Source organism: Seriola lalandi, unplaced genomic scaffold (genome assembly GCF_002814215.2).
Source record: "Seriola lalandi dorsalis isolate HSWRI2012SDOR001 ecotype SW California unplaced genomic scaffold, Sedor1 jcf7180002054292, whole genome shotgun sequence".
Classification (NCBI taxonomy): domain Eukaryota; kingdom Metazoa; phylum Chordata; class Actinopteri; order Carangiformes; family Carangidae; genus Seriola; species Seriola lalandi.
In genome coordinates, this window is record NW_019524845.1 from 73,288 (window position 1) to 90,967 (window position 17,680).

Genomic DNA, 17,680 nt, shown 5'->3' on the forward strand with positions numbered 1-17,680 from the left:
AGGTCTATAAGTCAAACTGGTCTTCACACAGTACAAACACACACACACACACACACACACACACACACACACACACACACTAGCCCTGACCTCTGGAAGTAGGGAGGACCGACCACTACGCGCGCGTGCGGATCATGAGAATCTATCCACCCCTTGGTTTAAAGGAAAAGAAGCTGGGAGAGATAGGTGCACTTCACGAACCAGTGACATCATACCTTTAAAATCCCGAAGGCGCGGTCATGACGTCACCCACATTTAAAAAAAAAGAGGCACAGAGCAGAAACAGGGAGAGAGTAACACCCCCAGCACCTCCGATGCTTTACCCGTTTACCAATTAAGGCTCTGGCTGCGGAGGACAGAGAGAGAGAGCTCGAGGAGAAGCAGAGGTAGAAAAGAGCAAACGAGCGGAGGGACTATTTCTTTCTTTCCTTTACAACACCACGTACAACCAATAACACCCATTTCCCCCCACTGGGACTGCTCGTGGGGAGGGAGGTCCGGGACCTCGGTGCAGCACACACACAGCACACACGCACAGACACACGCACACACACACACACAAACACACCCTCTGTGACCACAGTAACTGCAGGCTGCTGCGCGCACTGACTGAGCGGACCGGAGAGACGGCGGAGACACACACTTCAGGATCACAGGCTACAACACATGTAAGTCGTGTAGACTTGTTGCTGTGAGTGAGTGAGTGAGTGAGTGAGTGAGTGAGTGAGTGAGTGAGTGAGTGATGCTGTCTGACTGGTCACTGTGGGAGATTTTCTTTTAGAAGTTTCTCATGACTTAAGTTTTCATGTAGTAGACTGAGTTGCGGCTGTTTGGTTGCTGCTGTGAAAATGTGGCATGAGGTTTTCTGTCATGTGTGATCTGTTGGTGTGTTTGGACCGGTGAGAGCGGAGTGACAGACCCGTGGTGCCGGGACAGACAGTACCGGAGGGTCCGCTGCTCTCACCGGGTGGCTGCTGCTGCTGCCGCTGCTGCTGAGCTGTGGTGCGCCACGCCTCACGCACTAATAACTTTCCAACTCTTGGCGCTACTTTACTCAGTCGGTTCACGGATTTCGGTGCCGTTACGCATATTTCGGTGCATATAGACCCAGTGTGACTCTGACTCCGCGGCGGTCAGTCAGATGATGTGAACCTGGATGTTTCAGCTCATCCGTCCGTCTCACTTCATTCCTGCACATAACGTTTGTTGAAGGGCGATCGCGCACCAGCACGCCCTTCTCCGCTCAGCTGCAGCACCACGGAACCGAAGCATCTCCCCGGTGTTAGCTACAACAGGGGGCTCCACACCAAATAAGGTAATACACGGACAGTGGAGCTTTTTCACTCGGGGGGAGATTGGTGACCACTTGCGCCCTCCGCCGCCGAGAGTGGGTCTGACAAGAGCAGGCGGGACACTTGGTCCAAGCTCAGGACGTTTGCACATATTTAACAGCAGCTCCTCACTCATGTCAGTATGAAAGGGGCTTAACTTGCTGTCACGGTTAAGAGGCAGGGAAAGCAGAGACTCCACACTTTCCCATTTATAAATAGGCCTATTATACTTTTTTACTATATGACATGTTCCTGATGACTCCAATGAGGAGCTGAAGTTGTAGCCTACGTTTGGGGTGGGGACACTCTTTCAGGAAGCAGAACACATGTGGCACTGTGCCAGGAAGTATTTAATTCCTTTAAATTAAAATAACCTGTCAGCAGGTGATGTGGAAGGACACACACACACACACACACACCTAGCCTACACTGTATATAGGCCTGGTGAGTGTTTCTGCTGTAAAACACGTAGACGATGATAGACACAGGTGCATTTTCTGATCTGAAATTGGAAAAAGAAAAGACTTGAACTCAGTCTGTCGAGGGCAGAACAGATCCAACAGCCAGGTTTGAGAGGAAGTTCTGTTGGTTTCAGCAGCCTGATGCCATCACACAGAAACTCAATATTTCTAAATCCAAGAGAGAGCTACAGGATATTTGCTATTTATGATACTGAGAGAGTAACATGTTGAATATTCTGTATTTCATCTTCTGAGCCAGAAACCAGAAAATAAAGACACATGAGCAAAACATACATTTGGTAAAAATAGCACTGACGCCAGGGACCATATGTGTGGTCTAATACAGTTTTTTTATTGCACATTATTTGATAATAGTTCTACAAAAATCCACATCTTAGTATTTTTATACCCATATGTCACACTGTGGCCACATCGAGATGGGGTGTGTGGAGGTAATCGTTTTTTTATTGATTTATCATCATGAGACTTTAATCTTTTTCCTCCAAAAAACATCTTTCTTGCAGTAAATCTTAAATCTAGTTCGAAAGTTGGTGTGTAAACTCTGAATTGGGACTGCTGGTTTAAGTGATGTTCATGTGACTGGCCCAATCATATTCATTGCATCAGGCAAATCTAATCTAATAAAATGAGTTTTATTACAGTCATGAACAGGGTCGTCCCCAGTCCAACTGTCTCAGATGGAAGTAATGATATCTACCACCGCATTCCTCATCATCTGCCCCCTCCCTCATATGTTTCTCCTCTCCTTTAAATGTCTTTGGTGATGGGATTGAACTCCAGGAATGTGCCTCTTTTGTTCTCAAAGTGAACGTAACCAGTCGTTTCCAACCTTTTCTGGCAGGTGATTTCACACTGAGGTCATAACATTCCTGTACACCTTTCATTTAAAACACAGCTGAGGAGACCGATTTCAGATTCAAGGCTCCGCGGCCGTTTACTGTAGAATAAATGACTGTAGATTTTGGCCAAGACATTTTCATGACTCTCTGCAGCTTCTTGGTTTCCTAACACCTTGATCGTTCAGAGGTGATGAGCTGCCGTGGAGAGAAAAAGAGGAGTGTGCCAGCACAGAAAGTGCGAGACGTAAACATGTACACCAAGCCTGTCCTTATTTGACACATCTTGGTCTACTTTCACTCAGCAAGTGCCACCGAAAGACACACTCACACACACACACACACACACACACACACACACACACACACACACACACACACACACACACACACTGTCTGCAGGAAATTAAGGGGAAAGCCATAACTTTGCTGTAATCTGTGCATCTGACTTGTTCCCTCCTCACCACCTTGTGCGCATGTTTCAAGTGGTTGGCAGCGTTGCACGCACATTTGTCGAGCTTGCTGTGCTGAGTTGTGCTCTGCTTGTGGCTGATCGGGTGTGGTGAGTGATGATGAGAATCTGCCGGCATCGCAGGCTGGTTCTATAATAATATAAGTATCACTTTAATCACATTCATCTCAACCACTATAGCTATCTAAACTAGTCTAACTCTGTCTCCTTTAATATCTTATATACCACCGGCTCTCAGCACTTTATATATTCATATTCAGCAGTTTATCTGGACCATGATCATCATATAAGATCAAAAGACCCCTCCCCTCACTGTATTTGCTCTTTATCAGGCTGGACGTATTTTCTCATGACTTCATTCGCACCTGACACATAAAATATTGAAGGAACACTTTGCACTCCACCCTTCGGGTTTCATATAATTCTGCTGATTCAGGAAGTGAAGCTGTTGCGCTCATTGTCAGCTTTGACTAAAACCCTAACGTGAAAATGAAATGTCAAATAAAAGTGCAGTATTTAACTCTGCACTTTGGAGTAAGGACCTGAAGGATTTGGAGTAGCTTGGCTGAAGAGCTCTGCTTTTAGATCTTATTTGAAAACCTAAAAATACTCCACGTAAGTTAAAGTAAAGTTCCTGCATTCAAAGTGTTCATTTATTCAAAGTACAGAGGCTTTATGAGCAAAATGCACTTAAAGTATCAAAAGTATCAGGACTCATTAGCTATAAAGTCTTATGATATATTCTATTACTGGATATCATTATTCAGTGTTGTAATTTGTCTATGTGCAGCCAGTGTTAGATGCTTTATACACTACAGGGCGGTTTAGTAGCAAAGCACTTTATCATTTATCAGTACAAGTCGCACAAAATTGTATTGTAACACAGTTCTTAGTTTGGGTTTTACATAAATCTTCCAACTCCACAGTTTGGTTCAGACTTAACCCCGACTTAAATGCAGCCAGGTGTTCTGCAGTCTCAGGGTTACTATCCATCTTGAGCTAATTAAACATTTACCGCAGGTGCGATCACTGCATCATGATTGGACCAATTGGCAGTTGTTGGTAATCAATACTTTTGTGATTTAAATGTATTATAGTGTTAATTAAGAAATGTAAAATGAGTTGTTTTGTGACATTAGTGATGTAATAAGAACAGAACAAGCTGCACCTGCAGCAGGTTCACACCTTCACAGTGTTCTTCTTGTATCGTGACACTAGATCGTTGACATTTATATTGCGGTTTCCTTCTTGGTTTCACAGTCGTTGCACCTCAAGTATTACATGTGAAAAATACGGATTGTGTGTTAACCACAGGATCCCCCAGCATGAAATGAAATAACCTTATTTGTCAGTGTGGTGCTTTCCTAAATTCAAATAAATGCAAACATCTACACATCAGCCATAATTTGACGAAGATACATGAAAACATGTCCAGTGTAGAGACGGAGGGGGGAAAACTGAAGGAGAGAAAAGGAAGAGGTGGGTACGCTTCAAAAAGAGAAGAGGACATGAGGAGAGTGAAGCGAGAGAAAGAAGCAGAGGAGCCGATGCAAAGAACAGAAAACTGAAAAATGTAGTTCCACAAATGATCACTAGAGGGAGGCAAACGACAGAGCAGAGAGAGCAGGTTGGTCTTCAGATTCTGAGACGTTTTGATGTGTCTTGGTCAGCTCTCCCTGTCCCCGCCCTGTGTTTTGTCTCCTGTTTATTTGGTGAATTCCAGTGAGACAATAGGCCGCTACGCAGTGAATATTTCACCAGTTTTCTCAGCGCTCAATCACTTCCAGGCAACACTTCACTGTGCTCTCAGTAGTGAGTAATCAAAGGATGATTCCTCGAAACATTTCTGTTTCAGTGTATCCATCCACTTAAAGCTCTTTACTGTCTGTGTCTTATCTGCTTCACTTTAATTCAGATGCTGTGAATCTGCCCTGCTCCTTGCTCTGCCACACTCAGTCTCCACCGTCGCCACAGTTTTATATTTTAATTATGGCTGAAGCCTGTAAATGGTTAATGTAATGAAAGTTGTGAAATGGAGCAAATTATCCACCAAACTGTCTAAATCTATTGTTCTATTGTTTTAAATGGCCCAGTGAATCTAAAAGCAAGCTGCTGCCAGGTTGTGTGTGTGTGTGTGTGTGTGTGTGTGTGTGTGTGTGTGTGATACATTAATAGGGCCCTTTTATTGAGCTGTCATTAAGACTGGGGGTTCCAGGGTTGTTATGGGGGTGAGGGGCATTCTTCAGATTCTCCCTTGACCAGACACACACAAACACACACACACACACACACACACACCCACACAAAGGCAGAGCATTCTTGATGGCTGCTGGCCACACTGTGGCTCCTGGCACTGAGCTCCTTATTTAGTCAAAAAAGCTGCAGAGTCACTTCTCTCCCTCGGTCTTCACGGCCTCTGCTGTTCTGTTACTCAGAGAAAGAAAATGAGTTGAAGGACATGAACTTCTGTATGTGTTGTCAAGATTTGCAAATTTTATCAAATGGGTTTGTCATATTAAAGGAGCGCTCCAGAGATTTGGTATTGCACTTTCACAAAGTTTACTTACAAATAACAGATTTTATAAAGAATGGTGAAAACTGAAGTAGGAGAGGTCAAGATATTCAGATTTTTAGTCCCTAGTATGAGTCAAGCTTCAAAAATGCTGCATCCTACAACTCCCATAATGCAGCTGAATAGAGAGCCAAACTCATAACGTCATGTCCGAGCTAACCTCTGCTCCATTAGCGTCTGTGACTGCAGTCTCTCATTCGGCATGTTGTCATCCGTCGTTCTGTAAAAGTGAAGCGTCGCCTTGGGGTTTAGTTTCCGTCATCAGAGACAAATCTCCAGCCACTACTGCTGTAAGAAACTGAACCCTTCATGATTTAAACACACGTTATACCTACCACAAAAACTACAGCTTCCATATAAAAAAACTACAAGCATGGCGACACAGGTATTTATGTCATCAGAACTTTGTTTCATTTCCATAGAAAGTCGCTGGCGCTCTCCTCTAAAGTCATTTTCCTCAACTTTCCTCAACAAAAGTTGTAGTCCCTGCTGTCTAAGAACGTCTACAGTTCAAGACTTCTGGATTATAATATCTGCCAGCTCGTCCCCTCTCTATCTCCTCTCCTGTACTGTGATTCCCCACATTATGTGACAAACCAGAGAAACAATCAAAATGTGTCCAACTCACTGAAGAAAACCCGGGGAGAGATGTCTCTTTGACACAAGTGAGGAAACTGTCCTCAAAGAGCTTTTAGTGAAAATGAAGAACATTTCCAAATTAACCTTGTTACATTTAGAGAAACTTCCTGCTGCTATAAAACACTGAGGCTGCTATTAGTTCATCATATAGTGCATACTTGGTGTGTGATCTCATGTTGGGTCAGTCCGGTGAAGACTAACAGGGGAGGTGGGTAAGGCTGGTGTCTAGACACTCAGTGTCTGGCTGATCCACACTGTGACCTCTTTAAAGATAAGGCTGCACACACGGCACAGTGATGTCACACGAACACACGCATGTCACGAACACACGCATGTCACTAACACACGCATGTCACTAACACACGCATGTCAGAAGTAGAAATCTAGGCTGAAAGTATGTGCACAGATAAGCACACGGTTCCTGCTTACAGGCACAAACAACAAAGCTGCATTCAGGCCAAGAGACAGAAACAAACACAGTGACCCTATGATCCTCATATCCCTCTGGATATCTCAAATATTTATTTCACTGCAGCCTGGGACCCATGAGCACGAGCATCAGATGAGCTCATATCCTCACAGGGACCCTGAACATGGGCCCTTCATTTCTGTAGGATTGTTCTTGGAACCGTCAGTAAGAAAAAAAACAAAAACAAAGTCAGATTCATTGTAGGTGTATACACACAGAATAATCAGTAAAGCTGATTCTGATCCTGTTTGGTACAGCATCACTTCGTTTCTCCAGCTCAGAAAATAACCTCCTTTCCCTCCAGTAGCTACAACATTACTGTTACTTATCAAGCAGGTCTAGGTTTCATATTAATACTGTTAAAGTATCAAAGAGCTCAGTCCCCAGAGAAATGCACCCAGCCTGGATTCAGAATTCAGAGCCTTAAAACGAGCCGACAGGACTTCTGTAACTTTGTGACATCACAACAAAGCAGTCACCGCCCTCAGCCATGCCCCAAGCCCGGCGCACCTGGAACCACCATCCAACCTTGCAGCATGTGATTTCTCTATGAGTGTTTACCTGAAATTCGCTATATTTTTATTGGATCACTCAGAAAACAGTCAGCGAGCCAGATCAGTGAGCCAATCAGAAGGGAGCCTCTCTTCCCACTGACCTGTTGTTACTAGAGCTCCAGAGCGAAGCCTGAGAGAGGAGAGTTAAAACCACACTGAGATGGTTTTTTGGTTCTTAAAACCACATATACATCTTCTAATAGATCAACACTTCAAATAATAAAAGTGTAAAATATGGGACCTTTAAAATACATTCTCAGTGACTGTGAGGTTGAATTGATTAACCCAAAGCATATGTGGACAATTTTACTCTTATGTTATTTATTGGACAATGTGTTGAGAAATATACTGACTTTTCTTTTCCCTCTGTTGTCTCTCCCCCACAGCTTTTGGTCAGTCTGGTTTTAATCACTGCCATTTGACAGTCCAGCTAAATGTGTGTCAGTTTATTCTTAAACGGGTCCTGTACATGAAAAAAGTGTATCACAGCCTTAGAGCCGCCTCATTGGACGAGTTTCTCACTTGGACAGTTTCAGTTTCATCCAGAACAACTCCCTTTTCTGACATAGCCGCCTCCTCTCGATGAGAAAACTCTATCTCCGGGCTATAAGTCACTCTCTCATGTTAACTGCTTTCTTTCTTTTTCTTTCCTCTCAAACACAGACGAGCTAGAGAGAGAGAGCGAGAGACAGAGCGAGAGAGAGAGAGAGAGAGAGAGAGAGAGAGAGAAAGGGAGCGGCCACGCAAAGTTGAGCAGACTCCACCCAGAAAAACGCCAGCGAACCGAGAGACAGCCGAGACCATAAAAATGAGTGGTTCCCACCCCCGGCTCCACCAGAGCGCCGCGCCCGCTCCCAACGCTCTCTCCACGGACAAGGACGCAGAAATGCCCGCCACGGAGAAGGACCTGGCCGAGGATGCGCCGTGGAAGAAGATCCAGCAGAACACCTTCACCCGTTGGTGTAACGAGCACCTGAAATGCGTCAACAAGAGGATCGGCAACTTGCAGACGGACCTCAGCGATGGGCTGCGGCTCATCGGGCTCCTGGAGGTCCTGTCCCAGAAGAAGATGTTCAGAAAGTACAACCAGAGGCCCACCTTCCGCCAGATGCAGCTGGAGAACGTGTCGGTGGCTCTGGAGTTCCTGGACAAGGAGAACATCAAGCTGGTGTCCATAGGTGAGTCACACACGTCTCTACACACCGCAAAAACAATGCTGAGTTTAATGAATGGGTGCCAGTGTGTGCGCTTCGGAGTGGCAGCTGTCCCCTAACACATCTCCACCTTCATTCAGGTTTCCTCTCTGTTGTTGCTGCTGCACACACGTTTGGTTTTCTTTAAGAAACGAACCTGGGTGGTGCTAAGCAGCAGCTAAACTTCAGTGCCATATAGAAGCAGATAGTTTAAAGAACAGTACATGTGTGCAGGCCTGCAGGAATAACGTTGAGCATGTTGCTGCCCAGGAGAAGAAAAAAAAATCATCTTTTTAAAAGAAAAAGTGGTGGAAACACACTTGAGTTTAGTCATGTGAAGGAGTGTCAGATGAGTCCACAGGAGGGTGTTGGTAACATTACTCAGGGAGAAAAGCAGGCGTTTCTTCGGTGTCCAAGGGGCGCAGAACTTTTGTCTCTGGCTGTCCAGATTTGAGGCGGGTTGTTTTGGGAGGAGGGGGTCTGACTGTGTGCAGAGGGGCCCCAGGCTTTCTCTGTTTCCCCTGCTGCCTGAGCCGGGCTGGGCCGAGGCAAACTTTGTGGGCCGGGATGTAATTCGGGCCTAGTGGGATAGGGGAGCTGATCCTTTACACACACCCAGACACACACACTCTCTCTCTCTCTCTTTCTTTCTTTCTCTCTCTGTCGCTCTCTCTCTCTCTCTCTCTCTTTCACACACACACACAGACACAGGGCTATTGTCTGTGCTCATGTCGTGCAGTGGGCTGGGGCTGGGTCTCCACAGCATTAGACAGGACTTGGCTCATGCTTGGTGACATAAAACTGGGTTTAATGGGCTTTGCCTACATGCAGCTGCTCACAACACTGATGATTTTGCAGTTGAGTGTGTGTGTGTGACTGCGGGTGAATTAAAGTCAAGTTCTGCTGAGCTGTGATACAGACTCAGGAAAATACAACAGTGGGGAGTGGCTCTCAAAGAGGCTCAAGGGCCTTTGATTCATAATTGTCCATAGTTGAGATTGCATAAGAATGATTGATTAATTCTAGCAGATGTTTCACCCCCAAACACCTGGATAAAAGAGAGACAACAACAACAACAACAACAACACCTGTCCTGTCCCGAGACAAAACCTTTTTCAACACTCAGTCTGTGGTTGGAAAGAATGGAAGAGGTTTGTGACTGAGTGTGTGTGAATCAGACATGAGTGAGTCCCTGTCATCCCCGGGGGAATGTCTGGCTCAGCTCATGGTTTCCACACACATGCTGCTACTTCCTGCTGCAGGCGACAGGTGAGGTGGTGGCACTGTTTGAACGCTGGGTTAAATACAGTCATACCCCAAAACTTTCATCTTGCCAGAGAGGAAAAGGTGGAGTTTCACACTATGAGTGGAGATGGTGTTTATCAAGGCTGTGGTTGGTGATAGAAGATACTATCTATGCAAATGTAATAGTCGTAAGAGTCACATTTTCAAATGCAGCGCGCCTCAGATTAGGAGGTTTATTTTACCGTACAAAGAATTCGCACTCATTCCTAAAGGGAGATTACTTTTCTGATCCTGATGCCATCTGATTGTTGTTTAATTAAACAATGCACTTCTTGTATTCGGGGCACAGCACCAGGCAACAATGAGCCATCCCACTCAGCTCTGTCTGTCTGTCCGTCTGTCTGTGCCTCCAGCTGACTCACCCTCATCCTAGCTTCTCCTTCTGAGTCATTTAATCTGAAGATGAGAGAGGAGCCCGCTCTCCTCTTTTACTTCCTCCTTTCATTGCAGAAAATGGACACACCCAGGCAGCAACCCTCACCACAAGTTACCAAACTGCCATCACTGCTCGGCATGATGCACACGCTTTCTCCTTTTGTCTTTGGCCTGAAGTTCTTTCTGTGTTTCTGTTTAATTTCACTTCTTTTCTTTTACTTCAAACTTTATTTTTTACACTTTCTACACCTTTAGTCATTTTCCTAACTGATGACTTCTCAGTTTTCTGTGTGTGTTGGATCTTCATGTCCACACCTCTTTCATTTCTCCTTTTACTTATCTATTGCTTGCTAAAAATGGACAAGTACCGATATGCAACAGTGCCTATTGTAACTTTTTCCCCTTTTATTACTCAAGAAAAACCAGTCATTTGCACCACCCAAAAGGCAGAGAGTGACAAACAGGATGTAATTTATATTATAAAATGTTTGGAAAGAGAGAAACGTAGCCAGTCAAACTCTTCAAATGGCATTTATTTCCCAATCAACAGTGCAAAACCCAAAGTTTACAGCAATACAGAAGAGGACAAAGCAAATATATTCATGTTTGAGAATTTTGGGAAATAGCTTAAATTGCTTTCTTGCAGAGAGTTAGATGAGAAAATCGATGCCAGGTAACAATGAAACTGGAGGCAGTAGCTTGTTAGCTTAGGTTAGCATAAAGACAAGAAACAAGGCTAGCTTTGCTCTGTCCAAAGGTTTAAAAATCCACTTAGCGGACCCTCTAAAGCCCCCCAAATAACATTTGCTATCTTGTTTGTTTAATCCATTGAAAATACACTGTTTAAAAAAGAAAAGTTGTGGTTTTATGTGCCAGATGTTACTACAACCGACAAAAGAAATAGTCCCCAACACACCCACCACTAAAACCACAACTTATCTTTTTTACACTTCTGTTTTTGTACAGATTAAACAAACAAGATACTACACGTGAGCTGCTGAGCTTTACAGGTGCTGGTGTGTATTTTGCCACTTGCAGAAAGAGCCGTGGTGCCTGTTTCCCCTTGTTTCCACTCCTTATGCTAAGCTAAGATAACCACCTCCTGGCTGTGGCCTCACAGTTACTGCAGTGGTATCAATCTTCTTGATTGAAGATGTAATAAACTATTATGTTAAATGATTAACTGAATTTCAAAATAGTTGATTTTGAACTGATTAATTGATTAGTCGACAGTTTCAGCCCTATACTGGACTACAAAGCTAACAGGGCTGCCACTTAATGCTAACCCTGCCCAAACTCCTGTTTATCATTACCTGTGGTCTGCTGCACCAGCTTTAATCTCATTGCCCTGGCATGTATCATCATCATCATCATCATCATCATCATCATCATCATCATAATCACTGAGATGAGGGTTGTTACTTGAAATGGATCCGCTCCTGTATCATCATCATGCTGGATCTTTTAGCTCTACCCTGTGGTACATCCTCCCATTCCCAGCACAGGCTGCAGTTTAGCGTCGACTCTAATGAGGTCTCAGCCCGACAGGTAATCTCTGACTCTGCAGTTCTGAATAACCCCCACATGATCTATCTGGCACCAGCAGCAGACACATGACCACTGATAAATCCAGAGGAGGACTCGCATGTACTCAGTCATGAGCGCAGTGAAAGAGTGACAAGGCTGCCACCTAGCAGCCAGAGGAGTGAACCAGGGGAGAGACACTGACTGTAACACTGATTTAACAGGCACAGGCTCATTAGGTCTCATACTGTCAAATTAACAATTGGTAAATATTTCAGTGTGATTTTTGTGGGTCTGTATGTTTAGTTTTCTTGGATAATATGCAATTTTTTTTTATTTTTATGTGTATCTGTTCATCAGTTTATCTTTAAATCTTAAGTTGTGTGCGGACGTGTCTGTGGTGCACGAGGAGAGAACTGCTCATGTGGATATTCCTCTGTGTTCATCACACCCATGTTTGAACAGGCTCAATCATTTCACTTGGCATCATCCTGCTGATGTTTGTGTGCGCGCTGAGGCTTTAACACAGTAGCTGTTAAGCAGATTAAGACTCAGTGACTGTTTTATTAGACAGACGCTCTTTGTGCAGACGTTCGTGCTTTGTCAGCTTCTCGTCTGCAGCATCTTTGCTTTAGTCCGGCCCAGATTTTAAAACCTCTGTATCTGAACTTGACCGAGCCTGTGTGGAGTTTGTCGAAAAACAGTACGATGGCCCGATGGTGCCAAACTCTTCCCGGCACAGGCAGGATGTGAAATAAACAGAGCTGTGGTGTTACTTTGTACCTGGCTGCTCCCCTGTCTTTGCCTGGGAGCAGAGACTTGCAGGTTGAGACAGACGCCTGTGTGGCAACAACCAGGCTCCTCCTGTTACACGGTTACATAATAATAAAATGTGCTCTATATTACTGATAAAAGACGGAGATAACGTACTAACTTAGCAGAAGGTCTTCTTAGCACTTAGACTGAGACATGGGCTCATTTAAGTAGGTTCAAAGTCACAGTATGTAATGTTTTAGAGAGGAAGTAGAATCATTTTCTTTTAAGGACTAAAAAGAATTTAATCCGTAGAAGTAAAACACACCTCTGCTGCAGTCTCACGTGGTCTGGTGTGTTGATGATTGATTGTTTGTCATTTTCGAGCCAAAATTTGAAATATTTGATGTTCTAGGTTTAAAATGTGGGAATTTGAATCTTTCCTTGGTCTTACATGACAGGAACCTGAATATTTTGAGGATGTTTGAACAAAGCAAGATATTTTTTACATCGAACAGGTATTTTTTATGTTTTCTGATGATTTATTGAGCAAATAATAAAACAATAATAATAATTACCTGAATAATCAAAAATGAAAATAGCTGTTAGTTGTTCCCTTAGTGACTAATGTTGTTAAACTTTAGATATTGCTGTGTAACTCACCGAGTCGGTTTCAGTTACAGCACAATTATAGGCTATTTTTCTATTATGTCACAGATGAATCATTCCTCTGCAGGAAAACCAAACACAACATGTTTATTGAAATGTTCATCTGTGGCACAAGTAGCGCAGCAGCACAAGCAAAGAAGAGGAATAAAGTTTCCCAACATTTGAGCCATTAGCTGCTCGTCACAACGGACCGAGTAAGACTGACGCAACAAAACCTCTGAGTGTGTTGTAGTGAGTGTGTGTTTCATAGTTTATTACTTCAGCTTTGTATTTATAGGAGGGAGGTTGTGCTGTTGCCTCTTTTAAAAAGTGACATAGTGTAGCTTTAAGTTTTGAAGACTTATCAATTAATCAGTATGATACGAGATAAGTTCTTCTTCTTTCAGAAATATTTTGCCTGCTAACTTGGTGTGGAGCATCTGTGATGGACTGTGTCTGGGGTGTGGTGGCAGCAGTATGTGCGGATGGAGATGACTGATTAGACAGAGCACGTCCGTGTCTGACTTCTCTCTCTCGGGATGGTACCATCTCCACATGACTGAAGTCCTTCCACATCTCACTGCTCGGCTTGTTCAGCACAAACCATGTAACGTGACGCTGCTTTAAATAACCTTAAACACATCTGTGGCATTTCTGTAACACAGTTTCTTCTTTCAGCCAGCACACATAAATGGATATTATATATCTGCAATAAGATAATATGTGCTGATTCAGTGTTCATTTTAACCTTTATTGATAAGGACTTTCACTTATGATCTTATGATATAATGAATGATTCCATGTCATGGATCCCATTTCCAAGGAAGCTGCTGTGATCAGTATTTATCAAGTGTCACGTCTAATGACGAACATCTTCATGTTTATGGAGCTTAGGGGAAACTTTTAGCATCACTTTGATGCTTTAGTTCACTCTCATCACTTATATCTTATCAGTGGTGTTAACAGCAGCAGCAGGTTTCTGTTCTCTGCTCAAAAACCCCTTTAAAACCTACTGTACACAACCATCTTTGACAAACAGCAGACTGCCACAGTTAGAGACTAGCTGGTGAAAATAATGGAGAATTTAGCAGCTAAAGAGCCAAATATTTGTCTCAGGAGTTGGTGGAGACTGAAACACAGTTAAATGGATAATAAAAAAACGTGATAACATGTCAGTGTTGTTTCTGCTTCCCCTGTGCGGCCAAAACATGAGTTCATGCAGGTTTAAACTCAATGTCCTTGAGTAATTACAGCAATAATGCTCAGGCAGCTCCCAAGGCTCTTGTAACTGCATCGTCAGCCGTCAGATAATGAGCGAGCGCTATATGGACCCATTGGGAAGTCTAAATAGTTTGTTTGCCGAGGGCCTGCTGGTGTTTGGGACGTCATGCGGCATCAAATGTAATCTTTAATTTTCAGAAACAAGATAGAAGTGAGAGCGCGATGGTGCTGGCGGTGCAGGGCGGAGAGGAATGTTGGCCAGGGAGCGAGATAACGGAGAGTTTAGCCACCCTGTTAGGTCAAAATGGATCACTTCCTGCCAGCTCATTATCATTAGCATGGCTTCCTGTCTGCACAGGCGAAAGGGGACTGGTCAAGTGGATACTGAGGATTAGCGGAGTGCGCATTCACATTCAGCACAGTGGTATTCAGGCTATTGCATTACATCAGTGTTGGAAACGTGCCGCGGCACCCCATGCCTCATGTTCAGACTGAACAAGCAGACATAAATCAAACAAAAATCTACAGTTGTTAAGTGAGATATTTAGATGAATTGCATATAAACTTCAATAATAATAATAATGAAATGTTAAAGCTGCACTGACTGGAGTTTTGCTGTGTGCTTTGCAAACTGTTATGTTACAAGATTTTTACCTACACAGAGACGCGGCCCCAGTTCCTTTGCCAGAAACGCGTCTGGAGGGGATCTACTTTTCCAGACCTGAATCATTTTTGCCAGCCCGAGAACTATCAATTACTTGGAAACCCAGACTCTGGTCTTATGGTTGATCGTAGTTCTCAGATGTTTCCAGGAAACGAGGGGTTGATCAAAGCCGCATGGTATTTATTAAACCTCCTCATTCATCATTTCATGCGGTGCCTGTGTCCTCCTCTCACCTCCTCAGCCTCTGTCTTAGCCTGTCCCCACTCGCCGCTCCCTGTTCCTCTCATGTTTTTCATTTTTCTGTCCTTGCCTTTTTCCCCCCTTCACACTTCATTTTCTCTCAGCCTATCTGGTCTCCTCCTCACTCAGATGAACATATCTCAGCCCATCCTTAGCGGGTGCTGTTTTCAGTGCAAGCTTTAAAATTTGTCCCACACAGCACTTTTTCCCTGCCTTTCTCTTTTCTCTCTGGGCCCTCCACCCCCTCTGCCTCCCTTCCCTTCTCCTGTCCTCCCTCCTCCTCCTCCTCCTCCCCCCCATCTGTAACCGGAGCCCAGGGAATGGGAGGGCTGCCAAGATCCAGTTTGCTTCTGCCCTTTTAAGGCTAAAAACCAGGAGGAACTTTTTTTCCAACGGAGGGAGTGAAGAGAAGGAGAGCGGAGGGAGGGAGGATGACTGGAAGGAGTAGAAAGGAAGAGGAGGAAGTGTAGTAGCTCCAGTGTGGCTTGTTGCATGGAGGGAGGGAGGAGAGGTGGGAGGGAAAGGAGAGAGAGCTCCAGGTCAAAGATTTTTAGTTTTTGGATGTTTGAGGCTACAAGCTGAATTCATGTCACAGTTTTTTCACATTTGAGTTTTTCTTAAGTTTCATGTTATAGCCTTCTTTTTTTTTTTTATATATGATAGGAACATAAGGCAGACACTGGCAGTACAGGCTACTATAGTGTGTGTGTGTGTGTGTGTGTGTCTCAGAGATAAGGGCAGTGTGGAATGTGTGACATTTCCTCACTGTGTTCTGTCTGACTGGGTTTTCTCTCCCCCTTTTTCCAGACATGGTGTGAATGTGTGTGTGTGTGTGTGTGTGCGTGCGTGCGTGTGTGTGTGTGTGTGTGTGTGTGTGTGGGTGTGGGTGTGTGTGTGTGTGTGTGTGTGTGTGTGTGTGTGTCCATGTTGGCACCATTGTGCTGCTAGACCCTAGTACACTTTGACAGTCTTAATGTCTGAGGGGTCTGCCAGTTAAATACCAAGTAAATGTGTTCAGTATGTAGGACATGATATAGTCTTGCTCACTCCGAGCTGTACGTCGTTTGTACCAGGCTTAAAGCAAATGTTGTGTGGAGAGTTTTGGGTAAATGATCAGGGTTGGGTATGCTACATTAAAATTAATTCCATGATAATTGCTAGTTAGCTCACCACAGCTGTAATCAGAAACACAGTTTTCATTCCTGAAATGAAAATGTACAAACTTCAAGAAATTTGTACTTATACTAGAACAACTGATGTGAGAACTTTATTTTTATAAAAACAGGACATGAACAAACTTTGTTTTGCCCAGGATGTTTTACATTTGAAAAAAGCTCCCTGGTGGAAAAACTAATGTTTCTAAATTACTTCACACATATGTTTATATTCTTGCTCTGCAGTGTCTCGTTACTTATTGGCCGACATACAGTATACACAAATACAAATATTTGCAGTAACTGCTGGCTGACTTATCAGTGTAGATCTGGAGCTCATACACTTAAGACCTGTCACACAAGTGTTTAAACAGCAAATTTATGATGTGAAATCTGTTGATTTCAGTGTAATCACCACAATCGGTGGATTGGCTTCTACGTGTGACAAAATCAGTGAGTTTCACCATTCAGTCTAACCTGCTCCTCAAAAGGGGAGTGGTTTGTGGACAGTTATGAGACAGGAATCCATGCTACAAATACATCGTCTGAGTAAACTGTCAACTTGGAGACCAAGCTTGTTAACGTCTAATGAGGGAGAGAGATGCTAGCAAGGCCGTTGGCTCTGATAGCTAACCTCCTCAATAACGATACTGTGACTGATTAGCTCACCAACTAGCCCTGCGAGTGGTAGCTACATCGCCAAACAACTAGTACCATGTATTTTGTGAAGACATGATTGAATTTAGCTGGGCCCCATTAAAAGATATGTGCACAGTATCATGTATGAATAAATATAAAGATGCTGTGAGTGGCTGACAGGTAAGAGAGAGACCTCAGGTCCTTCCAGACCTGCTGTGCTGTTTCGTCCTTCGCCTTACAAGATCTCAGGACTAATCTGCTCCAGATGTTGCAGTGCAACCTGAATATTGTGCAGAGCCGTTCCCCCTCTTCTCTGTGCTTTTTCTTCTCCACCCTCCCTCTCCCTCTGCGAGAGGCTGGGACCAGGTCAGGCTGTGGGTCAGGGGTTGTGATGATGTCATAGCAGTGTCACTAGGGGGGTAGGGGGCTGCAGCAACGAGCCAAACAGATGAGTCATGGGAGTTTTTAGGGCAGAAGGAGCATCAAAAGACAGACATGCACGCTCTCCATACGGTAGCCTCCACTCTCTCTCTCTCTTTCTCACACACACACACACACAAATACAAAAACACACACCAGTACAAAGCCTGGGGGGTGGGGTTGGGAAGT

General features: G+C 44.1%; 1 protein-coding gene across 1 annotated transcript in view; it reads left to right on the plus strand.

Annotated features, from left to right (window-relative positions):
- Positions 1-399: 399 nt before the first annotated feature.
- flna (filamin A, alpha (actin binding protein 280)) overlaps positions 400-17,680 on the plus strand; it is a 48,278-nt gene continuing 30,997 nt past the window's right edge. The window contains exons 1-2 of the mRNA XM_087173920.1: positions 400-668; positions 8,019-8,533. Of these exons, the coding sequence (XP_087030046.1) occupies positions 8,164-8,533 (370 nt within the window). The 5' untranslated portion in view covers positions 400-668; positions 8,019-8,163. The remainder of the gene's footprint in view (positions 669-8,018; positions 8,534-17,680) is intronic.